The 27158-nt window shown below is 53.4% G+C and overlaps 2 protein-coding genes across 10 annotated transcripts; one reads left to right on the top strand and one right to left on the bottom strand.

Moving 5' to 3' along the window:
• Nucleotides 1-288: 288 nt before the first annotated feature.
• LOC139605371 (uncharacterized) lies at nt 289-19114 on the bottom strand. Its single transcript, XM_071456706.1, has 31 exons — nt 18953-19114; nt 13872-14289; nt 12024-12194; nt 11804-11905; nt 11512-11709; nt 11346-11411; nt 10661-10874; nt 10425-10582; nt 10179-10343; nt 9931-10098; nt 9734-9834; nt 9527-9657; nt 9319-9434; nt 9156-9249; nt 8873-9055; nt 6672-6829; nt 6473-6598; nt 4359-4433; nt 4102-4230; nt 3881-4020; nt 3618-3789; nt 3344-3487; nt 3123-3244; nt 2890-3044; nt 2485-2584; nt 2296-2391; nt 2095-2221; nt 1863-1979; nt 1625-1767; nt 622-735; nt 289-540 (listed from the first exon to the last, which is right to left on the bottom strand). Exons 1-31 carry the CDS (start codon nt 19112-19114, stop codon nt 289-291), a joined length of 4617 nt encoding a protein of 1538 aa, XP_071312807.1.
• Nucleotides 19008-27104, top strand: ADAM15 (ADAM metallopeptidase domain 15). 9 transcript variants are annotated; one of them, XM_071456782.1, is made up of 25 exons: nt 19008-19260; nt 20339-20437; nt 20962-21038; nt 21338-21416; nt 21522-21598; nt 21691-21853; nt 21924-21986; nt 22067-22135; nt 22238-22407; nt 22482-22566; nt 22634-22782; nt 22872-23049; nt 23199-23291; nt 23604-23799; nt 23873-23981; nt 24054-24204; nt 24273-24350; nt 24433-24544; nt 24637-24775; nt 25396-25449; nt 25705-25813; nt 26056-26124; nt 26314-26385; nt 26491-26612; nt 26967-27104. In XM_071456782.1, the coding sequence occupies exons 1-25, from the start codon at nt 19171-19173 to the stop codon at nt 26992-26994; spliced, it is 2631 nt and encodes an 876-aa protein (XP_071312883.1). In that variant the 5' UTR covers nt 19008-19170; the 3' UTR covers nt 26995-27104. The 9 variants fall into 9 exon arrangements, with proteins under 9 accessions (XP_071312883.1, XP_071312884.1, XP_071312882.1 ...); XM_071456783.1 differs by having other exon boundaries at nt 20342-20437; XM_071456781.1 differs by having other exon boundaries at nt 19008-19243; nt 20316-20437.
• The last annotated feature ends 54 nt before the right edge of the window (nt 27105-27158 follow it).

Genomic DNA, 27158 nt, shown 5'->3' on the forward strand with positions numbered 1-27158 from the left:
AACTCAAAGCTGTCCCCACAGCCCCTCAATGCCCCCATCTCTGTTTCTGCCATGCCCCCAGCCCTGGGAAGGAAGTGCCAGGTAGGGCAGGGGCAGCTCCATGTGTGCTGCATGACAGAGACCTCAGTGGTGCTGCTGGGGACAGGACCCCCATCCTCCCCACCTCAAACCCCCCACCTCCATCATCCAGTGCAGCAGAGACCCCCCCCCTTCAGCATGCCCCTGGCAGACACCAGACCCCACATCACACCATACACAGGGGGCTGAAACATTTATTCCCAAGTACCTTCATCCTGCATATCCCTGCTCCTCCTCATCCTCGCTGCTCTCCTGGGCAAGGTCAGGGTCTGCAGGCCCACAGGCGAGGCAGGTGGCCCCCATCACCCTCCAGCAGGACTCGCAGTACAGGGCAAAGCAGTCGGGGTTGGGGCAGGGCTGGTGCTGGGGGGTCTCGGGGGTCCCACACAAGGTGCATTTCTGGCGCAAGCAGCGGCGCAGCCAGGGCCAGCGCCGGCGGCACCACCGCAGCAGCACCGTGCCCTGCAGCGAGGACAGACCCGTGTGGGGTCAGGGGACAGTGGCAACCCCACCTGGCAGCCCCGTGTCCCTGTCCCCACTCACCAGCTCGGGCGGCTGCCGGGCTTGCCGGGCTACACGCCCGCGCTGCAGGTGCAGGAAATTCTTCCTCTGCCGCAGCAGTTTGTTGTACAGGAACAGCACCCGAGCCTTCTCCCTCTGTGCCAGCAGAGACCCTGAGGGTCAGCAAAACCCACCCCAGAGCCACCCCAGGCTGTGCCCAGCCCTCGGGCTGCTCACCTTGGGGAAGCGGTGTTGCGGTGTGATTTCAGGGTTTACCTCAGAACCCCGGGTTCCTCCCCTGAAGATTCCCTCCCAGGTGTGTCAAGCATCCCTCCTTTGCCCACCCTGACCCCTCCCAGCACTGTTTGTCAATCCTGGCATTCCAGAAGGCATCGAGTGATTGGCAGATTCAAAGGATGCCCTCTGCCCCTGGAGGACATTGGAGCATCCAGGTGTCCTTTGTCCCTTGTCCCTCCCCTCCTGTACCTGCTTGGTGCCTCCCTACCCCTTCCCTGCCCCTCTCCCCGGGGTTAAAAGGAGCAGCAACCACAGGGTCAGGGAGTTCTGTTGGAGCTGGTGCTGCATTCAGAGGCCTGTGGGCCAGAATAAAGCTCTGGATCCAAACCCTCCATCAGAATCGACTCCTTTCCTTCACCATCGCCTCAAAGCTTCTCCACCAGAGGTAAACCCAAGGAGCAGCCCCTCCACAGGAAGAGGCTCCATGCCACCATCACCAGAGCTCCTGCAGGCCTGGACTTGTCTCCACATGCCCAGCTGCAGCACCCAGCTGGCCAAAAGTGTCTCTGGGGTGAAACACCACACATCCAGCTGGCCAAAAGTGTCTCTGGGGTGAAACACCACAGTTGCCGCTATTTGGTTCAGACACAGGGGCCAGACAAGCCCAGGCACGTCCCATCTGCACTATTGGTAATACCAATATTTTGGTGCCCAAAAGTGCAGCTGGGTCCACCAGCAAAGACCATGAGGGTCAGCAAAACCCCCCCCAGAGCCACCCCCAGGCTGTGCCAGCCCTTGGACTGCTCACCTTGGGGAAGTAGAAGGCGGCGATGGCGCGGCGCAGGCGGAACGGGTACACCTGGGCCAGGCAGAGCAGGGCCAGCAAGCCCAGGGGCAGGCAGGTGTTCAGGTACTGCTGCCTCGTCATCCCCGTGGGCCGTGGCAGGCAGACTGGGGACAGGGCACTGCTGTGAGCCCCCTGTGGCAGCCCCTGGCCAGTTGTGGGGCTGGCTGGAGGGGGTTTTCCATCCCTGGCAGGGGCTTACCGAGGTTGGAGGTCTCCACTTCGGATTCAAAGGAGGTGTTGAGGGCCCCGATGGTGCCCCGCAGCAGCTGTGCCATCAGGGATGTGCCCATCACGTTCACTGACAAGTGGTGGCTGGCTGTGGGATGGGAGGATAGGGAGGATGAGGAGGGGCTGGGAGGGCTGAGGGGGTCCCTGCATTGCTGAGTGGCATGGTGGGAGCACGGGCCGGCCCTCCAGGGTTGTGAGCTCACCTTGGTAGGAATACTCGATGAAGGAATGATTCTGGATGACGCTGAGAATGGTGAAGATGAAGTGGTCCAGGCCACAGACAAAGAGGAGGAAGAGCAGGAGTGGGATGCACCTGATCAGCTCCATCACCTGCAGGGATCAGGGGAGCTGTCACAGCCTGCTGTCCCCAGCTCTGACCCCCCTGATTACCCCCAACCCCTCACCATGTGCTGCCGCTCAGGCCGCTGCACAGCCGGCTTGCACGGGAAGATGAAAGACGAGACCTCCTCCTTGAGCAGGGGCAGCAACGTCTGTTTGTTCTGGGTGAGGGGCAGGGGGTGTCTCAGTGCAGCCTCTGGGACACCCCACTGGGCGTGATGGGGCTGCCCTGCACCCCTTTCCCACTGCCCAACCTGCTCTCTACGCCGGGCATCGATTTGGCGGAAATAGGTGGTGATGTAGCAGTTGTCAAAGCCGATCTTGTGACAGTACTGATAGGTGTAGCGGAAAGCCCTGGAGAGAGAGGATAGGTTTGGGGTGAAGGAGGCACTGGGTGCAGCCCCCAGGACCCCTCCCTTGTCTTCATGTCCCCCCCTAGACCTGCTGCCAAAGAAGGCCCCCACCCCTCTGCGCCCCACGGCTGGCACAGGGGTGTCACCCCCAGCCCCTGTGCCAGCTGTGACCATCCCAGGGGTGTCACCCCCAGCCCCTGTGCCCCTGACCATCCCAGGGGTGTCACCCCCAGCCCCTGTGCTAGCTGTGACCATCCCAGGGGTGTCACCCCCAGCCCCTGTGCCCCTGACCATCCCAAGGCTCACGAGAAGAAGACAAAGAGGAAGGTGAAGGACAGCAGCAGGCGGAAGAAGGAGACGGCCAGGCCCAGGCGGGCGCCTTCCTGCCGCAGCTGCGAGGTCACGTCCTCCCGCATCTGCGCCGCTACCTCGGTGCCCACCAGCATCTCGTGGTGTTCCTCCTGTGGCAGAGGGGTCATGGGGCAGGGCAGGGCCATGGGCGCAGGGGACAGCCACCCACAGGGTGCCCAGGTACCCACCTGGTAGGCAATGCTGGCGCTGAACTCCTGGCTGAGGCTGTTGACGGAGCCATTCACCCGGTCGTACATGTGCCCAAAGTTCCCATCCACGGGGATCTTCTCCTTACACCAGTGCCTCATGACTGCACAGGTGGCACAGGGACAGTGGTGGCTGTGGCTGCATGCCAGGGGGCAGAACTGGATCTGCCCCTCCGAGGGAGCACGGGGTCAGGGTCACCTACGTTTGACCGTGTGGCAGAGGAACCCAAACTGCATGGGCAGGCAGACGAGGTGGTTGAAGAGGGGCAACTTCACTCGTTTCATGCATTTCTTGTACATTTTCCGGAAGTGGCTTGTACAGCGCATCAGGCCCGTCTGGATCACAGCTGGGGGACAGGAGGAGCCCTCAGCTGCCTGTGCAGCCCACTGCCCCAGCCCCCAACCCTGTGGGGACAGCAGTGGGATTTGGGGCAGCCCCCTCCCCACGTGCCGCCAGTCCCTGCCCTCCCTGCTCACTTTCACAGCGAAGTTTGGTCTTTGTCTCGTAGAGCTGCTGGGTGCTGGACTCTTTGCCCGTCTCTGGGCGTTGCTTCAGGTCATAGCCGTCCTCGTTGGCCACTTGCTCGTTCAGCTCCATGAAGGCTTCGGAGACGTTGTGTGTCTCGGCGTTGAGCGTCTCCGCACTCTTCTACCAGGGCACACGCACACAGACACAGGCAGAGAGAAGCTTGGTCCTGCTCCCCCAGCCCCCCAGCACCCCTGCCCAGAGCCCTCCTCACCACCAGCTCCTCCATGACTTGGCGCAGGGGGGCTGTAGATGCGTGCCAGAGGAGTCCCGTGTGGTTGACCTGTAGCTCCACCACGCACTCCATCGAGCGCTTCGTCTCCATCAGGTTGTACCAGAGGTTGGCCCCAGGTCCTGGTGGCAGCAGGGGTGGCTCAGAGCCCACCAGCTCCCAGGAGCCCACTGGGGGACACAGGGAGATGGGGAGGACCCTACCGTTGTAGATGGCAGCAAAGACAAAGGAGAGAACGTAGAGCCGACCCTCCTTGCCCAGGAACTTGGGCACCATGAGCAGGTTGGCACAGCGGAAATGGGGGGACGTGGCCCAGCCCAGGGCAGTCACCCCTGTGGCAGAGCAGAGAGCTGAGCCCATGGTCCCACAGAGAACCCCCTTCCTTGGGGGTTCTGATGGTTCTCAGATGGGGCTTCTGATGGTCCCCATGCCCTCAGTCCCCTCCCTGCCCCATCCTCACCTATCAGCCACCAGGTAAGCTTCACCTTCAGCTTCTCTGACACGTCCAGAGGCATGATGAGGAAATGGCAGAGCCCTGAAACACCCAATAATATTCCTCATTCTTCCTAATGTTCCTAATGTTCTGATTCTTCCATTCTTCCAATGTGCCTAATTCTTCCTCAAAGACTTAAAAACTCACCGACAATTTGCCAATAGTTGGTAACACAAACCTTATCTCATAAGGTTTGTCTCATAATCTGACAGGGAAAAATCCATCAGCTCAAAAGAGACACCCACAAACAATCATCACACATTACATAGATAATCTACTCATTACAGCACCAACAAACAAAAAAATACAAAAGACTCGTGACAGCATAATTACAGAACTTCAAAGCACAAGACTAGAAGTCTCTACATCAAAAGTCAAGAAAATCTCACCATAGAAATACCTAAAATTAAAAATCACAAAACAAACAATTAAGTCACAAAATATAAAACTCAATGTCAACAATTTAAAAGAAATCAATTAAATCAGGCCAATTTTAGAGATCACCAATGACAAACTTACACCACTTTTCAACCTATTAAGAAGAGACTACAACATCAAATCTCCCAGAACCCTCACACCTAAAGCCCAGAAAGTCCTTAAGAAAATTACTAAAGCCCTTTAGCAAAAATAAGCACATCATTGTGCAATGCCACAACATGTACAAAACGTACAAAATAATTTTTGTAATATACAAAATCACGAATGGGATGGGGCTGCTGTGGAATGCAATCTTGAGCTGTTTATTTTCCAGCATCAGTCTCATCACATGATTATGACAATGGGAAGATGCCAGCAGCTCGTATCCTTGGCAGCACCCAAAGAACTCAATGTTACAACTCACTTTAAAAGTTTTTTGACCAATCACACAAAGCAAAAGCACATTGACAGTAGTTCTATCCAACCACCATAAGCACACGTACCTTTGGTTAAAACAATGCCTGCTTATTTCAAATACAATACCTGCTTGTAAGCCTTAAAAGACAATGCACAGAGCTCCATTATTAAGCTTAGAACTTCCTAATATCTCACTAGATAAACTTTTCTGTAGCTTAGGGAGTTATTCTAGACTAGCCTTAATACCTTTGGTTTTATTTGTCCTTACTTTGGAGATAATTTGTGAAAATTTTAATTTTTATTTATTTATCATGAATTATTTATTTAATATATATTTAATATATATTAATAATAGAAATATTCTTATATTTATTTATTTCTATTATTTATTAATAATTTTCGATTTTTTTCCTAAATTTTCTATTTTTTGTCCTCAATTTTCTCCCAAAGTTTTTCCCAAATTATCTCCAAATTAACAACCATTGTTCTATTTGTCCTTACTTTCTACACCTCACATAACTTTTCTGCTGACAAATCTTCTGGTTACCACATAGCTCTAATCATTCTGTTGTTGTGTCTGGAGGTGGGCAGACAAGTGTTGGGGACCAGCAGTCCCAGTGTGTGGGAAATGGGTTAGAAAAATTTATAGAAAATTTATAATATAGAAAAATTTTAATATAGAATAGATAGATAGGAAGATAGATATAGATAGATATCAATATCTTGAAATATTTATATATTGATATACAGATATATAGGTAGATAGATATAGATATAGATATAGAGATGTAAATAGATATAGATACAGATATACATAGATAGATATGGATATGGATATGGATATATATATGGATATAGATATAGATATATATATAGATTAGATATAGATATATAGATGTAGATGTAGATGTAGATATAGATATAGATATAGATATAAATATATACATGTAGATATAGATGCAGATAGATATAGATACAGATATAGATATAGAGATAGAGATAGAGATACAGATACATAGATTTATAGATATATAGGTATATAGCTATATAGATGTAGATAGGTAGATATAGGTACAGATATAGATACATAGATATAGATATAGATATAGATATAGATATATTAGATATATTAGATAGATGTATAATCTATATAATCTAGAAAATTTATAGCAGCAGTTCTGCTGTGTCTAAGACCTGCCTTTTGCAGCTTTCCCAAACCGCGTGACTTTAGGGATTCCCGCACTCACCGAGGCCGAGGAACATCCCGAAGCCGGCTCCCAGGAAGGCTTTCCTGCAGCGGTACTGGTCGGGCCGGCTCCAGAGGAAGCGGCTGCACGGGCCGGGCAGGACCGAGAGCACCACTCGCTTCAGGGCTGGGAGGGGACACAGGTGTCAGCCCTGCCCTGCCACTGCCCTGCTGGGGACAGGAGAGGTGGCGGAGCTCACTCGTGTTGGGAGCTTTCTGAGCACGGGATTCTGCTCCGGAATTGGTGCCCGGGGGATGCTCCGATGGAGAGGGAACAGGCTCGGGTGTTTCTAACACCACCACCTCCTGCAGCTCTCTGTCACTGCTCGCAGCCTCATCCTCGTCGTCAAAGTCGGGTCTGGAGGTGGGGAGAGGAGTGTTGGGGAGCAGCACTCCCAGTGGGTGGGAAATGGATTGATAGAAAATTTTATAGAAAATTTATAGTATAGAAAAAAATTTAATATAGAATATATATATGTATATATATCTATATATCTATATATATATATATAGATATATACACATACATACATACATACATACATATATGTATATATATCTATATCTATGTATATATATATATACACACACACATACATACATACATATATGTATATATATCTATATCTATATATATAACATAACTATTTAAAATCTTTATTATATATATATATAATATAGAAAAATTATAATATAGAAATATAATGTAGAAAATTTTATCGAACATTTATAATATAGAAAAAATAATATAGAATGTATATATATGTGGATATAAAATATATCAAAAATTCAAAATAGAGAAATAGAATATAGAAAATTCTATAGAAAATTATTAATCTAGAAAAAAATTAAATGTAGAATGTACATATATAATACAGAGAATTTATAATTTAATTTTATTTAAAAATATGATATAGAAAAAATTTCAATATAGAATATATATATAATACAGAAAATGTACAATATAGAAATAGAATACAGAAAATTTTATAAAAAATAATATAGAAAAAATAATCTATAATATATATAATGTATATAAATATATAATATAGAAATTTTATAAAATAGAAATATAGAAAACTTTATTAAAATTTTAATATAGAAGATATATATGTATATATATAATGTAGAAAATTTACAATATAGAAATAGAATGTGGAAAATTTTATCAAAAAATTCTATAGAAAATTATGGACAGAAAAAATTAATTTTTTAAAATTATAGAATATTTTATAGACATGTATAGAAAATTTATATAATTTCTAATAGAAAATTATATATAGAAAAATTTAGCAGGTTTTTTTAATTAAAGAAAAATTCATAGACATTTATAGAAAATTTATAGAAAAATTTTAATAGACAATTTAATAGAAAATTTATTAAATTTTATAAATATTGATTTTTTACATTTATTTTAAATATAGAAAATTCATAAAGTTTGACAGAACTTTAGAATTTACAGAAAATATTTAAAGTTAAAATCTGTAGAAAATTTTGAAAGTTTGACAGAAGGTTCACATAGTGTGTATTTGTATGTGAACTTTGAGATAAGAAATGTTGATTTAGAAATATTATAGGACAGACTGTTGGGAGAGATTGTTGAGAGAGAAATGGAACCAGAAACAAGTTTTAAGGGATGGCTTTACAAATAAGACTAGATACTTTAGAGAAATAAAACAATGAAAGATGCATTGTGGTAGGACCCTGAAGGGGTAATTTTGGATGATTAATTTTAATTTATTTATAGCATGGTGTGGCTAAAGCTAATAGACTAAGAAACACTTATAGTGTATTGTAATTCTGATTGTGATAGCATGAATTATAACATCTGTATTGTCTCATCCTTCTCACGAGACTGAAAATAAAATAAAAGTTTTTAAAACACTTCTCAGTTGATCCATCTCTAAGTCTGAAAAAAGTATAATCCAAGACCAGTGCTGGAAGGGAAGGAGGACATTGCCATCCCCACAGGCAGCCTGTCACCATCATATTTTCTGGAAAAATCCTTTTGTCAGGATTTCTTTCATGGGAAGCTGAGACACCTCAGAGAAAAAAGGAAAACAATATTATCTCATTTGCTTCTCCTGTGTTTTGGTGCTTTGGAATGTGTTTGGAGATTGTTTATACAACAGGTGATTGTTTCATTGGTTTCATGTGAATTGTTTTTACCTACAATTAAGGTCAAGCTGTGTCAGGACTCTGGAAGGAGTCACAAGTTTTCTTTAGTATCTTTTAGCCTTCTGTAAGTATCCTTTCTCTATTCTTTAGTATAGTTTAATTTAGTATTCTTTAATATAATATAGTATCATATAATAATAAATTAGCCTTCTAAGAACACGGCGTCAGATTCATCTTTCCTCCCTTCGTCAGGGGTCTCAGAAAATACCACAGCAGCCCTCACCTGGAGAGCAGCCCCTCACTCTCCTCCTCCTCCAGCTGCTCCTGCAGCCTCCTGGATGTTCTGGAGGGGAGCCTCCAGCCCCTGATGATGTCCTTGATGCGCTGCAGCAGCCGCTGCCCTCGCTCCTGGCCCCGCAGCGCCCGCACAGCGCCCTGCTCCTCTGTCTCCTCCTCACTGGAGTCCCTGCAGGGCACAGAGGGCAGGGCTGAGCTGCAGCCCCCCTGCTCCCACACCTACTGCAGCCCCCCAGGCTCGGGCAGGCTCCCAGCACCCCTCTGCTCACTGCTCCTCATCCCCAGAGTCCGGGTAGCTCAGGGGGGCCATGCAGACGGAGCAGATGTTGTTCAGGGTTCTGTAGCAGTCGCTGCAATACAGCCCTGTGGAAAATGGGGATGTTAGGGTGGAATTTTCTGGGGAGGGAGTCCCCAGGCTGTGGGGGCTCCTACCTTTGCAGTTGGGTGTGATGCAGGCAGTGAAATCCGGCCTCTCTGCCATCCCACAGGTCAGGCAGTGTTTGCGCTGGATGCCCGCACGGCGAGCGAGGCGAGCTAGGAGAGGGAACCTGCAAGCACACGGGGCAATGCCATCCCAGAGGTCCTTGCCAGAGACACCCAGGGATGATGCTGCCCTTTTGTATCTCCTGGAAGAGCTTACCTGGAGATGAGGATAAGGAAGAGCCTGCTCTTCCCGGTATCGGCCAAGCGCTGCGTGCCCCCTCGGCTCAGGGCAAACACCGCCCATTCCCGCCGTGCCCGGATGATGTTGTGGAGATAGGCCAGGCGCTCCTGGCATGGAGGGGATGGGGTGAGGGCAGCTGGTGGCTCAGGGAGTTGAGAGGGACACACACAGGGGGCTTCTCACCTGCTCACGGGATGGGAAGTAGCAGGCACACACTGCCCGGCGCAGGCGTGCCATGTAGGAACCAAAGACAGCAATGAAGAGCCAGATACCGTACAGGATTCCTGGTGGGAAGAAAACGAGTTAAGTGGGGAGTGCATCCTCCTACACCCTCCCACCCACCTGGGTCACTGAGGGTGCAGCAGCCCCGGTCTGCACACCTATGGTGATGTAGGTGCTGTGGTCGGGCTCCACGGGTTGGATGAGGCAGACCTGGGACAGCACCGAGACCTCGCCCTCCTGCAGCGTGTTGAAGGCAGAGACCAGGTCCTTGTAGATCTCACTGGTGTAGCCCGTCCCGTTGACGCTGATGGTCATGGTCGACGGCGCTGTGGGCGAGCAGCTCAGACCTGGGGCCATCCCACAGCCCTGACCCTCAAGCAGCAGAGCACCCAAGGGTGCTGCTCACCCCTGGCAATGATCTCCGCACTCAGCTGGTGCCGGAACAGGTCAAGGAGCCAGAAGATGCTGTAGTCAGCCAGGATGATGCTGAGCCCCAGCAGCGTGTGGCGCAGGAACCCAAAGAGCTGAATCCCATACTGGCTTCGCTCAGCCTTCGACAGCCACAGCGCACCTGCCCGGCCACGGGAGCACCGTGAGGCCGTGTCGGGGGGCCCAGGTTGGGCTGGGGGGTACCCTCGGGGGTGAGACTGACCTGGGGGGATGTAGCGGCCCCTCTCCCGCGCCGACAGGGGCAGCACGGTGGGTTTGCCCTGCTCTGCACACCGCAGGTCCATCTCCACGAAGCGCCGCGTGATGTAAACGTTGTCAAAGGTGTCGTCCCGCAGGTAGCGGCGCCGGTACTTAACCGCGCTGGGGGCACAGGGGGGAAGCTGAGCACCCCCACACCAGGTCCCCGTCCCTGTGGATCATCACCGGGGCACTACTCACCGGTACCACAAGAAGAGGACGGCCAAGAAGGAGATGTAGGAGAAGAGCTCCAGGACACGGTGGTAGGGCTCCATGTGGTGCTGCACGGCCTCCATGATATCGGCAGACACCTCCCCCAGGCTCTTGCTGGCGTTGAGGTTGACGCTGAAGTGGTGCACGACCGAGATGTTGAACTCAAACTCGGCACGGACGCGGTTCAGGGCGTCCGTGAGGGCTGCAGAGGGGACGAGAGGTGCTGTGCATTGCAGCCAGAACCAGAAGAGAGGCACGGAGAAGGACCCGTGCAGTGGTTTTGGTTTGTTAATTTGAGATTTTATGGTTAATGTACTAAAGAGTGTGGTGGCTAATAATTAATGTACTTATTTCTTGTCGTGAGGTAGGATTAGGAGAAAGGCAAAGAAGGTTTAAAATTTTAAAAGAGTATAAAGAAAAATGTATTAATAGTGACTTAAAGAAAGAGCAGTAAGAATTAGAACAAAACTTTTAGAATACTTTTCTTCTTATTATAACTTTTTTTTCTTGCTGATAATGTAAAGAAATAAAATTTTAGTTAGTTTACTACTTTTTCTATAGTCTTCTTTTTGTTTATTTAGGGAGAGTGGTTAAAAGCTTTGTATACTTCCATAGATGTCTCTCATGTAAAACAATGACAACCCCCGACCCCTACATGGCACTGGATACTCACGGTTTGCGACATTGGCCCGGATGAAGGTCTGGATGTACTTTGGGATGGTGCAGAACATGAATGAAACTGCAGAGAGGGAAATCTCTGTAGGTCTGGGCCCCCATGATGGGGACACCTCTGCCCCATCACCCCATTAGCCCCCCGTGGCACAGGGACAGGGACTCACGAGTGCTGATCATGCCGCAGAGGGCCTTGAAGGTGAGGACAACGTAGCAGATGTGGAAGAGGAGGGGCAGGGCACGCTCACACCTGTCCTTGGCCTTGTCTATGTAGCGAAAGCAGCTGGTCTTGGGATCCCCCAGCTCGCGGTTGCAGATGTTCCCAGCCCTCGACAGCCACATCCAAACGTTGCGCAGGGCCCGGGCTGTGGGCAGGGAGGGGCATTGGAGACAGGGATGGTCAGAGAGGAGGGTAGGGGGTGCTGGGGCTGGGGGCACCCCCAGGGGTCCAACGCTCACCGATGTGTCTGGTGGAGTCTGTGATGGAGCGGATGAATTTACGGACACGGTCACCCAGCACCTTGGCATTCTGGCCAATCTCCTTGATTTTCCTCTGCAAGTCTGCAGAGACAGGGGACACTTGAGCGTACTCCAGAGAGTGAGGGTAGCCTGAAGCTGTCTGTTCCCCCCCAGGGAGGGCCCCTCCAGTCCCTCCACCTTGCCCCAGCCCCCTGCTCACTCAGCAGTGGCTCCTTGGCACGTTGCAGCCGCTCGGCCGTCTGGTTTTGGGCCAGCTCCGCCCCACATGACAGCGCCTTGGCGAGCTGGGAGACGTTGTGCATGAGATTGGTGCCAGGGCCTTGCACGGTCAGGCACAGTGCCAGCATCATGATCATCATCTTCCCCTCCTCTGCAAAGACACAGCAATAATCAATCTCATAATCTGACAGAGAAAAATCAATCAATCTCATAATCTGACAGGCAAGAATCAATCTCATAATCTGACAGGGCAAAAATCAGTCTCATAATCTGACAGGGAAAAATCAATCAATCTCATAATCTGACAGGGAAAAACCAGTGTCATAATCTGAGAGGGGAAAATCAATCAATCTCATAATCTGAGAGGGAAAAATCAGTCTCATAATCTGACAGGAAAGAATCAGTCTCATAATCTGAAGATTGTGAATTCGATCCTCAAACATGAGGCACCACTGATGTTGGTTATCTAACTTCTTTTTTGTTTCTGTTAGGGTTGGGATTGAAAGTGCTTAAAATGATATTTTGTGTCAGGATTTAGATGTTTATTATTTTTTATCTATATCACAGTCTTATAAACTGTTCTACAGTATTTTACTAATAAATTACAAAATGGTTGCGTACCCATTTTTACAAGGTCTTTAAAGGAAAAATTATCTAATTAAGAAGTGACACAAATTATTTTTATTTTTAACTGAATAACTAATCATTTGTGTTTTGCAATGTGGACTTTTTAAAGTTTAATTATAAAATACTACTTAGACTTATGAAGAAGAAGGTGAAGAAGAAGGATTAGCTACTGTCTTAAATTTCTATCTTAGTTTTATATATATTTTATTTTGATTTTTTTATATTTTATATATATATTACTATACTTTAAAACTTTAAACTCCAAGTTTTCTACTAGGTGATAATACACACTTCTATTTCAACTACACACTTATAATCTTATTATTAATCTGTTATATATAACTAATCTGCTATATATAATTTATAATCTTATTATTGATCTGTTATATATAACTACCCTGTTATATATAATTATATTATTAATCTGTTATGTGCAACTAGTCTGCTAAGTATAATCAATAATCTTATTATTAATCTGTTATATATAAATAATGTGTTATATATAAATTATAATTTTATTAATAATCTGTTCTATATAATTAATCTGCTATATAGAATTTATAATCTTATAATTAATCTGTTATATATAACTCATCTGTTATATAGAATTTATAATATTATTATTATTATTCTGTTATATATAACTTATAATCTTATTCATCTGATACATATAACTAATCTGCTAAATATACCTTATAATTTATTCATAATCTGTTCTATATAATTAATCTGCTATATAGAATTTATAATCTTATTATTAATCTGTTATATATAACTTATAATCTTATTCATTTTATAATCTTATAATTTATAATCTTATTCATCATACATATAACTAATCTGCTAAATATAATTTATAGTACTATTATTAATCTGTTATATATAATTTTTAATCTTATTCATCTGATACATATAACTAATCTGCTAGATATAACTTATAATCTTATTATTAATCCGTTATTAATTAATTTTGGAAACTTTTTTTACGGGTTTAGGTCAAATGTAGTGTTCTCTTGAGGGTCTGTGTTTTTTAATGCAGAAAACTGAAATTTTTTAGTATCTAAAAAATTTTAGTAGTATTTTTTTAAAAAAATACTACTATACTAAAAAAATTTTTTAGTATCTAGGGTTCTGACACAATCCTGGTGCTCAGCCAGGAGCCAGCATCCCCTGGCATCCCCTGGACCCCATGGCTGCTCACTGGTGAAGAAGTGTGGCAGTGCCAGCAGCACAATCATCCTCGTCTTCATGGAGAAGGCCATGCCCAGGCCCATCCCCGCGCCCATGAAGACGGTGACGCTCAGGCAGTACCAGACGTTGTGGCCCTGCACCAGCAGCACCAGGGCCCCGTAAATGCTGGCCAGCAGCAGGCCCAGCGTGAGGCCGCCCAGGCTGCGGGCGAACTCCTGGGCCTTGCTGGGCTCCTGCGGCCTGCGCTTGGCCCCAGCCCGCGGGGCCTGGTCCTTGAGTAGGCCCCGCCGGGCCCGCAGGGCTCTGCCCAGACCCGACACCAGCTTCATGCCGAGGCTGCTGCTGCTCCCTCCAGCTTTGTCTGGGTGGCAGATCAGCACAGTGAGCCAGCAGTGTCCAGGGCGCTGCTGCACCCTTGCAGGTCCTGCCTGCGGTTTCCGTTGAGTTCAGAACCCCTGAAACTGAACCCAGTTTCCGTTGAGCTCTGCTGCACTGGGTGCGTTGGAATGCAAGAGTCTCTGAGTTCCTCAGGGAGGGAAATAAATGCAGGCATTTGTCAGGAAAATCAATCCACAAACACCAGAGGTTTATGTCCAAAAAGGAGACAGAGGACTCCCTTTACTTTATTAGAATAAAGAGAGAGGCCATGGGGTATTCCCCTGGGGTCTCCAATTTTTGGAGGATGCAGCCTCCTTTTTATCCCAATTTCTCTCTCTCTTTCCCCATTTCTGCGGTACTTGAGAGGTATAGACTTCCCAGAACACCTGATACCAAAGATTCCCCTCTAATGTATAACCCTCCCTTTCAATTTTTAATTTCTTATGGAAGTTAGCCTCATGCTGAGGCTGCTGCTGCTCCCTCCAGCTTTGTCTGGGTGGGAGAACAGCAGAGTGAGCCAGCAGTGTCCAGGGTGCTGCTGCACCATTGCAGGTCCTGCCTGTGGTTTCCGGTGTGTTTGAAACCCCTTGGCAGTTTCCGTTGAGCTCTGCTGCACTGGGTGAGTTGGAATGCAAGAGTCTCTGAGCTCCCCAGGGAGGGAAATAAATGCAGGCGTTTGTCAGGAAAATCAATCTACAAACACCCGAGGTTTATGTCCAAAAAGGAGACAGAGGAGTCCCTTTACTTTATTAGAATAAAGGGAGAGGCCATGGGGTATTCCCTTGGGGTCTCTCCAATTTTTGGAGGTTGCAGCCTCCTTTTTAACCTAATTTCCCTCTCTCTTTTCCCATTTCTGAGGTACTTGAGAGGTATAGACTTCCCAGAACACCTGATACCAAAGATTCCCCTCTAATGTATAACCCTCCCTTTCAATTTTTAATTTCTTATGGAAGTTAGCCTCATGCTGAGGCTGCTGCTGCTCCCTCCAGCTTTGCCTGGGTGGGAGAACAGCAGAGTGAGCCAGCAGTGTCCAGGGTGCTGCTGCACCATTGCAGGTCCTGCCTGTGGTTTCCGGTGTGTTTGAAACCCCTTGGCAGTTTCCGTTGAGCTCTGCTGCACTGGGTGAGTTGGAATGCAAGAGTCTCTGAGCTCCCCAGGGAGGGAAATAAATGCAGGCGTTTGTCAGGAAAATCAATCTACAAACACCCGAGGTTTATGTCCAAAAAGGAGTCCCTTTACTTTATTAGAATAAAGGGAGAGGCCATGGGGTATTCCCTTGGGGTCTCTCCAATTTTTGGAGGTTGCAGCCTCCTTTTTATCCTAATTTGTCTCTCTCTTTTCCCATTTCTGTGGTACTTGAGAGGTATAGACTTCCCGGAACACCTGATACCAAAGATTCCCCTCTAATGTATAACCCTCCCTTTCAATTTTTAATTTCTTATGGAAGTTAGCCTCATGCTGAGGCTGCTGCTGCTCCCTCCAGCTTTGTCTGGGTGGGAGAACAGCAGAGTGAGCCAGCAGTGTCCAGGGTGCTGCTGCACCATTGCAGGTCCTGCCTGCGGTTTCCATTGTGTTTGAAACCCCTTGGCAATTTCCGTTGAGCTCTGCTGCACTGGATGCGTTGGAATGCAAGAGTCTCTGAGCTCCCCAGGGAAGGAAATAAATGCAAGACCTTGTCAGGAAAATCAATCCACAAACACCCGAGGTTTATGCCCAAAAAAGAGACAGAGGAGTCCCTTTATTAGAAGAAAAGGAGAGGCCATGGGGCATTCCCCTGGGGTCTCTCCAATTTTTGGAGGATGCAGCCTCCTTTTTATCCCAATTTCCCTCTCTCTCTCCCCATGTGAAAAATGTGTATTTTATGATTGGCTTTTTGCAAATATTAAAATGAATATTATATGTGATATGTTAGAAAGTTAGGCTGTATTAATTCTCTTATGTAGTGTGTTAAATATAGTTTTAGGTTATAAAATAATGTTAAAATAGAAACTATGCTATGTAAGATACTCCTTAATTAGCTCAAGAAAGAGATGAGATAATCAAGAAATTCTTCACACAGAGATAACAGCAGCAAGCCCCAAGAAAAGAAATATTGCCTCATTATTGGAAAAGACAAACTTTTTTCCACCTCCTTTTTGTGCCAACAGGATTAAGGAGGAGAAGTTGACAATAACCAGAGAACACCCTTTGTTTGAAAAGAATTTATGCATCATGTGTGAGATATATGAATATGCAACAGGCTATTGCTTTTAAGAGTTAATCCTTTGTTAGCAAGGGATGCTTTTTTTGAGGAAAGCATCTGAACGTTCATGTTCTTTGCTTTATTGTCCTAACTGTGGTTGTCCAAATTCTTATTGCTCTAATTTGTATTACTATTTTTACAACCATTTTATTACCATTAAACTTTTAAAATTTTAAAATAAGTGATTGGCGTTTTTCACATTGGAATACAAGCCTCTTTGAGCTCCTCAAGGTGGGAAATAAATGCAGAGGTTTGTCAGGAAAATTAATCCACAAACTCCAAAATCAGAGGTTTATGTCCAAAAAGGAGACAGAGGAGTCCTGTAACTTTATTCAAATAAAGGGAGAGGCCATGGGGCATTCCCCTGGGGTGTCTCCAATTTTTGGGGTTGCAGCCTCCTTTTTATCCTAATTTCCCTCTGTCTTTCCCCATTTCTGAGGTACTTGGGAGGTATAGACTTCCCAGATACCAAAGATTCCCCTCTAATGTATAACCCAAACTCCAGCTTGGGACTCTGTACTAGGAAAGCTTTTAACACGGATTTTCACACCCTGAACTCTCGCCTTCCAAACTGATGTATTCATGCAATGAACAACCTTACAGCAACCCACAGCTGCTTGTGTCTGTTTGAAGACACCAGACCCAGTAAAAGCTCGACACCCTGATGTTCATCTTCCCAACAGAGAAATTCTGTGTAATTATGTGTCAGTAATTGCAGGTTCAATAAGCCTCAGCAGCTGTAGAGAGAAGAAACTTCAGCCAATAAATCAGTAGAGACCAGAGCCCATGGGACACTGAAGACAAAGACCAGGGAGATTTGGCCACACAACCACGAGATGAGGAGGAACAAACAAGGCCAGCCATGAGCCAAAAGGACAAAGTGGCTAATTGCAGCAGGGGAAGATCACAGCCACTGAGTCAAGAAACCCACTGACCCAAAAGGAGAACACTGGTTCTCCTCCACCCTAATTAGCATGAGAAGCGAGAGACTCATTTAACCAATAGAAGAGAAAATAGTCATTAATACTAATTAATGAGGAACTGTGTGATTTGCAGACCATGTTTAATACTTGTTTGCTAAAGTGTAGAAATGTTGTAGTTGAGACAGCGACAATACAAAGCAACACTCTCCATTTTCAGAAGGCTTCCAACTGTTTTTATTCTGGCATGCATGCTTTTTATACATTCTTACAAAACTCATAAGTTTACACTTTACTCATGGGTCAGGAAAGACAAAGTGCTCATTGGAACAGGCAGTTGCAGGTTTCTCTTATTTATCCTTCTTTTTTCTTGGTTTCTATGTCAACAACTCTGGTAGAAAATTCTTTCAGGGGTAAGTAAATACAAATCCTCTTCTCAAACTTCTCTGGCTCACAGAAATCACTGTAAAACCTCTTCCACATAGAAATACCAAACAGTTTGCTCATTTGGGGTTGAATTGGGGATTGACCCCTGCACAGAACTGAAGATCAATCAAATCCCTTGGCTCTGGCTGGGATTGGCCTCCCGCACTCCAGGGGGAGGAACCCATTTCAGGAGAACATTTTGGTGCCCCAGATGGGCCATAAAGCCTTGCTTGGATCATCTTCCTGCACCCAGAAATGGAGAGTGGGATGGAGCAGGGCTCCTGTGGTGTCTCAGAGCGGGGTGGCAGCTCGTGTCTCGCTGGTGGTGTCACAGACCCCAGGCTCCTGCAGGACAGCAGCAATGCAGGCTGCAGCCCCATGCATGGTGTGAAATGAGGTCTGTGGGGTGCATCTGCTGGGGGGTTAAAGTGGATATAGGGAAGATGGAAGTGGGGGGAGGATCTTCTGTATGTAAAATCTGATAAACAGAGGAAGGAAACAAAATATGTTTCTTTGCTTTAAATAGTCCTTTATGTGGATGGCAGTGTTTCATAATAAAGACAAAGTTTTCTGTGCGAAAAAGAGGGGGAAGAAAGCTTCCAAGGAAGCAACCTCCCTTGACAAAGACCAGTCTCAAAGAAGGAAAAAAAAAAAAAAAAAAAAAAACCTGACACAATCTTTTTCTTAGTTTCCTTACTTATATCTGGTTTTAAAAAGGTGAAGGTGGGGCTGTGTGGTGTCTGGCTTGTGAGGGTGGGGGTCTCTGCTGTTTGGGATGATGAAGGTGGGGGTCTCTGCTGTTTGGGATGATGAAGGTGGGGGTCTCCATTGCACAAGGAGATAAAGGCAGGGCTGGTGACGCTGGGGGATGTGGGGGTCTCTCCTGCCCTGGGGGATGGAGGCAGGGGGCTCTACCATCCGGGGTGGTGAAGGTGGGGGTCTTCAGTGTACAGGATGATGAAGGAGGGGTCTCCAGAGCATGAAATGATGAAATGATGAAGATGGGTGCCTCTGCTCTCCGGGGTGGTGAAGGTGGGGGTCTCCACTCTACGGGATGATGAGGGCAGGGGTCTCGGGATGGGGACGGGTCCCACGCCATCACCACCACCGCCTCCCCAGCGCTACCCCGGCCACCACGATCCCCTGCCGGCGTACACGGACCCACCCCCGCTCCGCCCCGGCCTGGGCGGTGCCGGAGGAGCGGAACGGGGCCACGGCGCTGGCAGGGAAGTTCCGCCCCCGGGCCGGGCCGGGCGGGGTCGGTGCCGGTGCCGGTGCCGGGGCCATGCGCGACGGGAGCCGGCGGGGGCGGCCGCGGCGGGGCAGCGCGACCCGGAGGGGCCATGGGGGCGATGGGGCCGCGGCTGCTGCTCGCCGCGGGGCTGCTGCTCGCCGCTGGCACCGGGAGCGCTGCAGGTGAGCGGGGAACCGGGGTCCCGAGCGGGATGGGGGCGGCGGGGTCGGTGGGGTGCGCGGCTCGCCCCCGGTCGGGGCATCGCGGGGATACCCACGGGTTCACCGGGATGGCATCGGGAGTCGTAGCCCCTCTGGAAGCTCGTTGCCACCTCCTCAGGATGGCCGGTGCGTCCTCCCGGTACGCTCGGTGCGCCCCCCGGTACGCTCGGTGCGCCCCCCGGGATACGCGGGGATCCCTCCCCGGGATACGCGGGGATCCCTCCCCGGGATGCTCGGTGCTCCCCCGGTACCCCGGTTCTGTCCCCGGCGCTCCCCGGGCTGGTGTGGCCGTGCAGAGTGGGGTTTGGTGCTCTCTCCAAACCCCTTCCCGTAGCCCGGGGCCCTGGGCGGGCAGGGGTTCCCCAAAAGCTGACGGGAAGGGGGGGGTCTGAGTCAGCCCAACCGGGCTCCCAGCCCTGCCCAGTCTCTGTGCTGGTTGTACTGGGCAGCCGGCCGAGGTGATGCAAGGCTTGGCCGAGGAGCCCATCCCGTCCTCCTGCAGCCCCCAAACAGGGGGGTTCCCCCCAGGCTCTGCTGGGAGCCGTGCTGTGAATGTGGGGGTCCCTGACACTGCCTCCCACCTGTCCTGGGGGCTGCAGTGGGTGATGGCTGGGGGGGCTGTAATGCCTTGAGTGACCACACTTGGATGGGTGACCAGGAGGGTCCAGGGTGCAGGCTGGGGGTCCAGGGTGTGATGGGTGACCTTGGGGGTCTGGATTGTGATGACCATGGGGGTCTGGGTGTGATGAGTGACTGGGAGGGTCTGGACTCTGCTGGGTGACCTTGGGGGGGTCTGGGCCGTGCTGGGTTACTGGGGGGGTCTGGGCAGTGCAGGGTGTCCATGAGGGTCTGGATTGTGATGAGTGACTGCAGGAGTCTGGGCAGTGCTGGGTGTCCATGAGGGTCTGGACGGTGCTGAGTGACCTTGGGGGGGTCTGGGCTGTGCTGGGTGACACAGTGGTGAGATCTCTGTGCAGGTGGCACAGTGGTGAGGGCCATGTGCAGGTGACACAGTGGTGAGGGCTCTGTGCAGGTGACAGCTCACAGCAGCAGCAGCAGCAGCAGCAGCACAGTGAGGAATTAGGACGCTCCTGGTCAGTGACCCCGTGGGTGCTCTGGGCTAACCGGACACTCAGCTTGGCTGAAGCCACCCAGGTGAGCCCCCACCCGCATTCCTGGGGTCCCCCACACTTGTGACAGTGCCTGCACCCTGCCACCTCCCCCTGCCCTCTTCTCAGTGCAGGACATGTCCTGGTGCCCCATCCCCGGGGTCCCCAGCACCCAGAAGCACTGGGGAGGGGGGGCCCCCAGCAAATCCCCCTTCCCCTCCTGATGCTGGGAGGGACCTTTGTGGGTCGGGGTCCGCACCCCGCGCCCCTCCCGGGTGGGGCGGAAGGGCCCAGCCCACCGTAGGGAGTCTCTCCGGTGTTTCCGCAGCGCTGCACCGGGCAGGAAGAGCGGGGGGAACGGGGTGGGGGCCCCGCTCGCTCCAACCCCCCTTTCCCCGACACAATGAGCCCGGGAGGGAGGGACGCTTCCTGCGGGGAGGGCAGGGCATGCCTTCCGACCGCTCCCTCCGGGCACGCGGCAGGGCCGGGCGGGTCGCGGTGCCTCGGGGGCTGCGTGGGGAGGGGGCAGCTTGGCTCAGGGGGTACCCCCTTAACCGCGGCCCGTGCCAGGGGGGGTTCCCCGCCCGTCTGACAGTCCTGCTGGAGCTGGAGGGGGTGCGGCTGATGCTGGAGCTGGAGCAGAACTGGTGAGTCTGTGGCTCTGGGGGCAACAGCAGGGCGTGGGATGGAGCTCCTGGACCCGTGCAGGGTGGGGGTCCTCCTGGGGCCCTGGGGCTCTGCCTCTGTCCATGGTGCACTTAGACTGGGGGTCCCTTATTCCCTTATTCCCCTTATGTGTCTCCATCCATGCACAGGTGGGGTGGGGGCCCCAGGGTGTGCCCACTGCAGGGACATGGGAGGTGCTGAGTCCTCCCTTCCTGCCGAGGTGTGCTCAGGGCAGGGTGAGCTGGGGGTTCCTGCTGTGGGTGACACGAGTCTCTGGCAGGGAGCTGGTGCAGGGCACTGGGGCACTGCTCTATTACCTGCCCGACGGCACACGGGTGATCCAGGAGCCCAGAGAGCAGGTATGGCCTCCAGCATGGCTGTCACCTGTGCTGTCCCCAAGCTGTCCCTGCTCCCCAGGGGGACCCCAGCCCGGGGTGGATCCTGAGCCTCCTTCTCTGCTGCAGGAGCACTGCTGCTACCAGGGGACCGTGCAGGGCTTCCCTGGCTCCTGGGCCAACCTCTGTGCCTGTGCTGGACTCAGGTGAGCCCCCAAGCCCAGTGGTCCATGAGCCCACTCCCACTGTGCTGATGATGGGATGGGCTCCATATCCGAGCTCCTCTGTCCTTCCCCAGTGGCCGCCTCTGGCTGTCAGACACCAGGAGCTACACACTGGAGCCAGACAGCAGCAGCCCCCCAGGACAGCACTTGGCATCCCAGCTTCGGCTGGAGCCACAGGGCTGCAGGCAGGGCTCCCACCCTGGGGCAGAGGCAACAGAGCCCCCCTGGCCACAGAGGGTAGGTCACCCAGGGGTCTTGCCCCACAGAGTGTCCGTGTATCAGCACTCTGACCCCTCTCTGTCCCCAGGGCAAGCGGGCAGTGGCAGAGCAGCGCTTTGTGGAGCTGGTGATGGTGGTGGACCACGCTGCGGTGAGTGCTGGGCAGTGTCCCCACAGCAGGGGCTGCCCTTCCCACAGCCACCCCTCTGACCCTTCTCCCTGTTCCCCCAGTTCCAGAACTACCCCAGCCTGCAACGTGTTCGCACCCGGACCCTGGAAATTGCCAACCAGGTGGATGTGGTGAGTCACGGTCGTGTCTGTCTGTCCGTCCCAGCCCGGTGCCTGGCTGTGCCCCTGCCTGTGCAGTGCTGGGGGGGCTCTGACCCCTCTGTGCCCCCCCAGTTCTTCCGCCCCCTGGGAGTGCGGGTGGCCCTGCTGGCCGTGGAGGTCTGGAGCGAGGGTGACAAGATCGCGGTGGGCGGCAGCGCCCGCGCCATGCTGGAGCGGTTCCTGCGCTGGCGCCGGGAGGAGCTGCTGCCCCAGCTGCCCCACGACAATGCCCAGCTCCTGACGTGAGTGGGGGACAGGGTGGGGACAGGGGGACAAGGCCATAGCAGTCCCCCAACCCGCTGTGCTCTCTCCCCAGGGGTGCCCACTTTGATGATGTCTCTGTGGGGATGTCGACTCAAGCCTCCATGTGTTCCCCCACGCGCTCTGGGGGGGTCAGCATGGTCAGTACCTCTGTCCCCCCACCCCGTCCTCCCACCAGCTGCCCTCCCTGACCCTCCTGTCCCACAGGATCACTCTGTCAGTGTCCTTGTCGTGGCCTCCACTGTGGCCCATCAGCTGGGGCACAACCTGGGCATGCGCCACGACAGCGCCGGGCGCCTCTGCGACTGCGGCGACCTCCGGCACGACCGCGGCTGCATCATGGCACCGCCCACGGGGTGAGGGCAGCGGGCAGCCCTTCGGGGAGCTGGGGCCAAGCCCCTTCCTCACCTCACCTCACCTCACAGGCCCCTTCCTGCCTCTGCAGGTTGACACCTGGCCTGAGCTTCAGCAACTGCAGCCAGCAGGACCTGGAGCGCAGCCTGCAGCAGGGCCAGGGCTGGTGCCTGTCCAACGTTCCCGAGCCCCAGGTCCTGACCGGGAGCCCCACCTGTGGGAATCACTTTGTAGACCTGGGCGAGGAGTGCGACTGCGGCCTCAGTGTGGTACGGGGGGCTCTGGGTAGGCCTGAAGCCCTGAAGCCAGCCCATTTCTCCATGGCTCTGCCCAGGGGTGTCTGGGGCTGGCAGGGTGGTTTCCAGTGCCCAGTTCTGGGTGCTGGTGGCACCCGCTGATTGCAGCCCCCCCACCTCAGGAGTGCACCGATCCTTGCTGCAACAGCAGCTCCTGCCAGCTGATGCCAGGGGCCGTGTGTGCCACCGAGGATGCCTGCTGTGAGGACTGCCAGGTGTGTGGGGATGGGCACCTGTGCCTTGGGCACACCAGCCACTCCCCGTGGTGGGCAAGTCCCCCACTCGCCCTGTTTGTCTGACCCTGTCCCCCACTCGCCTCATTTATCTGACCATGTCCCCCATTCACCCCATTTTTCTGCCCATGTCCCAGCACTCACCCCATTTATCTGACCATGTCCCCCCACTCACCCCGTTTATCTGACCATGTCCCCCACTCACCCCGTTTATCTGACCGTGTCCCCCATTCACCCCATTTATCTGACCCTGTCCCCCATTCACCCCATTTTTCTGCCCATGTACCCCCACAGCTGCGCCGTGCTGGCCACGTGTGTCGGGAGCCGCTGGGCGAGTGTGACCTGCCCGAGTTCTGTGACGGGGTCTCACGGCACTGCCCCCCTGACACGTTCCTGCAGGATGGGCAGCCCTGTGCCAGCGGGCGGGCACGCTGCTACAGCGGGGCCTGTGCCACCTACGAGGGGCAGTGCCAGCAGCTGCTGGGGCCAGGTAGGTAGAGCAGGGCCAGGGTGGGGTGCTGGCAGCTAGGTATGGGTACTGAGGGTCTCTGCCCCCGCTGCAGGTGCCAGTCCTGTCTCCAGCTCCTGCATGGCCGCCCTGAACACAAGAGGGGATGAACATGGGCACTGTGGGCAGCTCCCCAACGGCTCCTATGTCACTTGCACCCAGCAGTGAGCAAGGTCCCCATCCTTCTCTATGTCCCCCTTGCCCTGCCCCCTGCCCTGACCCCTCTGTCCCTGCAGGGACACGAGCTGTGGGATGCTGCAGTGCCAGCGCAGCAGCTCCCGTGGGGGGAGCCCAGAAGGGTCCTGCCAGGGCACCACCCTGCCTGGGGATGAGGATGTGACGGATGCGGCCATGGTGCTGCCTGGCACCACCTGTGGCCCCGGGAAGGTGAGCAGTGGGGTGACAGGGAAGGGAGCAGGGGGAGTCTCCCAGTGCTGACACCCCATCCCCTGCAGATGTGCCTCCAGCACCGGTGCCAGGACATCTCCGTGCTGGGTGACCTGCAGTGCCAGAGCAAATGCCACGGGCACGGGGTGAGTGTGGGGCTGGGGAGCAGCTGTGGGCAGTGGGGACCTGCCCCTCAGGGACTGTGCTCAGCCGGTGTCACCCACCCAGGTGTGCAACAACCACGGTCACTGCCACTGTGAGCGGGGCTGGGCCCCCCCAAGCTGTGACAGCCCCGGCGTGGGGGGCAGCCAGGACAGCGGCCCTGCTGGCCTTGAGCGAGGTGAGGGACAAGGCCAGCGCAGAGAATGGAGCTTTGTGCGGCGCCGGGGGGGTGCTGGGCACGGCGGGGGCTGACGTGCTGCTCTCCCGCAGGGGGAAGCGCCCTGCCCACGGCCCTGCTGCTGAGCGCGCTGCTGGGGCTGGCGCTGGCACTGGGGCTGTGCCGTGCCCGCCGTGCCGGCCTGCACAAGCGCCTCTGCCAGCTTGGGAAAGGCACCTCCTGCCAGTACAGGTACCAGGGACAGGGGGGCACGTGGGGGGCACATCGGGGGTACGTGGTGGGCACGTGGGTGTTGGCACGCTCGCCTCTGCATGCATGTGCCGAGGCACACCGGTGGCACGCGGCTGCCATGCTCACCTCTGCATGCATGTGCCGTGACACACGAGTGACACGCTTACTTCTACGTGTGTGTTGTGACACGCAGGTGGCACACAACCCTTCTCTGCATGCGTGTGCCGTGTCATGCAGATGGCACGCTGGCCTCTGCACGTGTGTGCCAAGGCACGCAGGTGGCACACGACACCTCTGCACGCGTTCGCCGTGGCGCATCAGCGGCCTGCTCGACTCTGCTCACGCGTGCTGCGACACACAGGTGGCACGCCCACCTCTGCATGTGGCACGCAGCTGGCACGCTCAATCCTGCATGCGTGTGCCCTGGCATGTGAGCACACACACACACGTGTCCCCCGTGGTGGCCGCCCGAGCGTGGTGCACACGTGTCCCCACAGAGCGACCGTCCCTGTGTGTGTTTGTGCGTCCCCAGCGCAGGTCACAGCCCCGTCACCCCACATCCCCGCGGCTCCTCTCGCCCCCCCAGCCTCCGGCTGAGCCCCCCACTCTTCTCCCCACAGTGCTGAGACCCGGGTGCGGTTCCTGGGTCCCGGAGCCGCAGACGGCTGGAGCGGGTAACGTCACCGCCGGCGCCCGGGCGTGGGGCTGTCCCCGAGCCGTCCTGCTTCGCAAGGCCTCCGGTGCTGCGCTCTTCCCCTGGCAGTGCCCGTGGGGTGCGGGGCAGCCCCGGGGTGCGGGGTGTCGCATCTTCCAGCGCCGAGGGGTTCGTTTCTCTTGGGCTTCTGCTGGTGTCGGTGTCGCTCGGTGGCCGTGCGGGGTCCCCCAAACGCCCAGAGCGAGCAGGGTCTCATCCTGGGTTTTCCCTGCAGGATCTCACAGCCAGAGCCCACACCGGGCAGCAGCCAAGGTCCCCCTGCACGTCCCCGGCCCCCACAGTGGCGGCAGGCCACGGAGCTGCAGGTCATGCATGGCAGCAAGGTGAGGATGGGGGTAGCGGGTGCCCAGTTCTCTCTGGTCCTGGGGTGCCAGCTCAGAGCATCCCACGTGTGGGATCCCATTCCTTGGCACGCAGAGCAGCCTGGCACGGCCACTTGGCACAGCAGGGATTGGAGCCCGTCCCAGCCAGGGCTGTGCACTGAGGGGGGGTCTCTGTCTCTGCCTGGCGGGAGGGGGGTCTCCGCATGCTGCATGGCTTGCCCCCCCTCTCCCTCTCTCCGCAGCCGGCTGCCCTCGGCTCAGCCCGGCCTGATCCGCCCTCCCGGCCTCTCCCGCCGGACCCTGTGCCCAAGGTAATGCCCGGGCAGGGCGGGGGGTACCCCCCAGCCCACCCCGGACCCGCTGCATGTTTGGCTGCGCTCCAGCTCTCGGGGACCTGTGTGACACGGCTGTCCCCCAACCTCTCCAGCCCAGCGGGAGGCCGCTTCCCGCGCTCCCCCACTTGTCCCCCGCTGTCACACTGTCCCTCTCTCTCTGCCCAGGCCCCCCCCTCGGACAGGCCGCCCCCCCCCACACGCCCGCTGCCCGCAGACCCTGTGCTGCTGAGCGCTCAGGTAACGGCAGCAGCACCTGCGTGTGGGGCAGGAGGCCGATTCCCACCACCGAGCCCATCGGGGGGTCAGCCCCTCACCGAGCTCTGACCCCCCATGGCCTTGCAGCCCCCAGGTCCAGCCAAGCCCCCCCCACCGCAGCGGCCGCTGCCCTCGGACCCCGTGGGCCCTTCGGTGTCCCGCAGCGAGAGCCCCCCGGGGCACCCCTATGTCACCGTGATTCCTGCCAGGTGAGCACGGGATGGCTGGGAGCTCCGGGGGGTGTGAGGGGGCGATGGGGAGTGTGAGGGGGAGATGTGGGGTGTGAGGGGGAGATGGGGAGTTTGAGGGGGCGATGCAGGGTGTGAGGGAGCTCCGGGGGAGTGTGAGGGGCGATGCGGGGTGCCAGGATGGGGCCCTGCAGTGGCCTGAGGGGAGTGCGGGTTGGGGAGAAGGGGTAGCCAGGAGAAATGAGGGGCCGGAACAGAGCGGAGGAGGAGAAAGGAGAGGGTCAGGGTGGGGATGCAGAGCAGGGGACGGGGGGAGCTGCAGGGGGAAATTTGCGGGCCCCACCCTCACCCCAGCGCCCTCCCTTCTCCTGCCAGGCCCGCCCCGGCCCCGCCAGAGGCCTGAGCCGCGGGCAGGGAATGCGCAGCGCTGGATTCGCGGGGAAGGCCGAACCCCGCCGGGCCGCGCCGCTCGCTCTTTCTCCTGCCACGTCAATAAAGGGGCTGTGAGCCGCCTCTGCGCTGCCTCCGCCGTACCGGCACCGGGGCACCGCGACCGGCACCGGGGGG

This window comes from Agelaius tricolor, unplaced genomic scaffold, assembly GCF_023055355.1.
Source record: "Agelaius tricolor isolate 1412-34295 unplaced genomic scaffold, bAgeTri1.0.p SCAF_66, whole genome shotgun sequence".
Classification (NCBI taxonomy): domain Eukaryota; kingdom Metazoa; phylum Chordata; class Aves; order Passeriformes; family Icteridae; genus Agelaius; species Agelaius tricolor.

Bases quoted from the DNA above. Each gene is read 5' to 3' on its own strand.
- LOC139605371 (XM_071456706.1), bottom strand. From the start codon at position 19,114: ATGGCCCCGGCACCGGCACCGGCACCGACCCCGCCCGGCCCGGCCCGG. The intron at 10,875-11,345 runs GTGAGTATCCAG...TCCCCTCTGCAG, and splicing joins CCGGGCCAATGTCGCAAACC to CCCTCACGGACGCCCTGAAC. The intron at 3,488-3,617 runs GTGAGCAGGGAG...CCTGTCCCCCAG, and splicing joins GACCAAACTTCGCTGTGAAA to CTGTGATCCAGACGGGCCTG.
- ADAM15 (XM_071456781.1), top strand. From the start codon at position 19,171: ATGGGGGCGATGGGGCCGCGGCTGCTGCTCGCCGCGGGGCTGCTGCTC. The intron at 21,039-21,337 runs GTGAGTCTGTGG...AGTCTCTGGCAG, and splicing joins CTGGAGCTGGAGCAGAACTG to GGAGCTGGTGCAGGGCACTG. The intron at 23,800-23,872 runs GTAGGTAGAGCA...CCCCCGCTGCAG, and splicing joins CCAGCAGCTGCTGGGGCCAG to GTGCCAGTCCTGTCTCCAGC.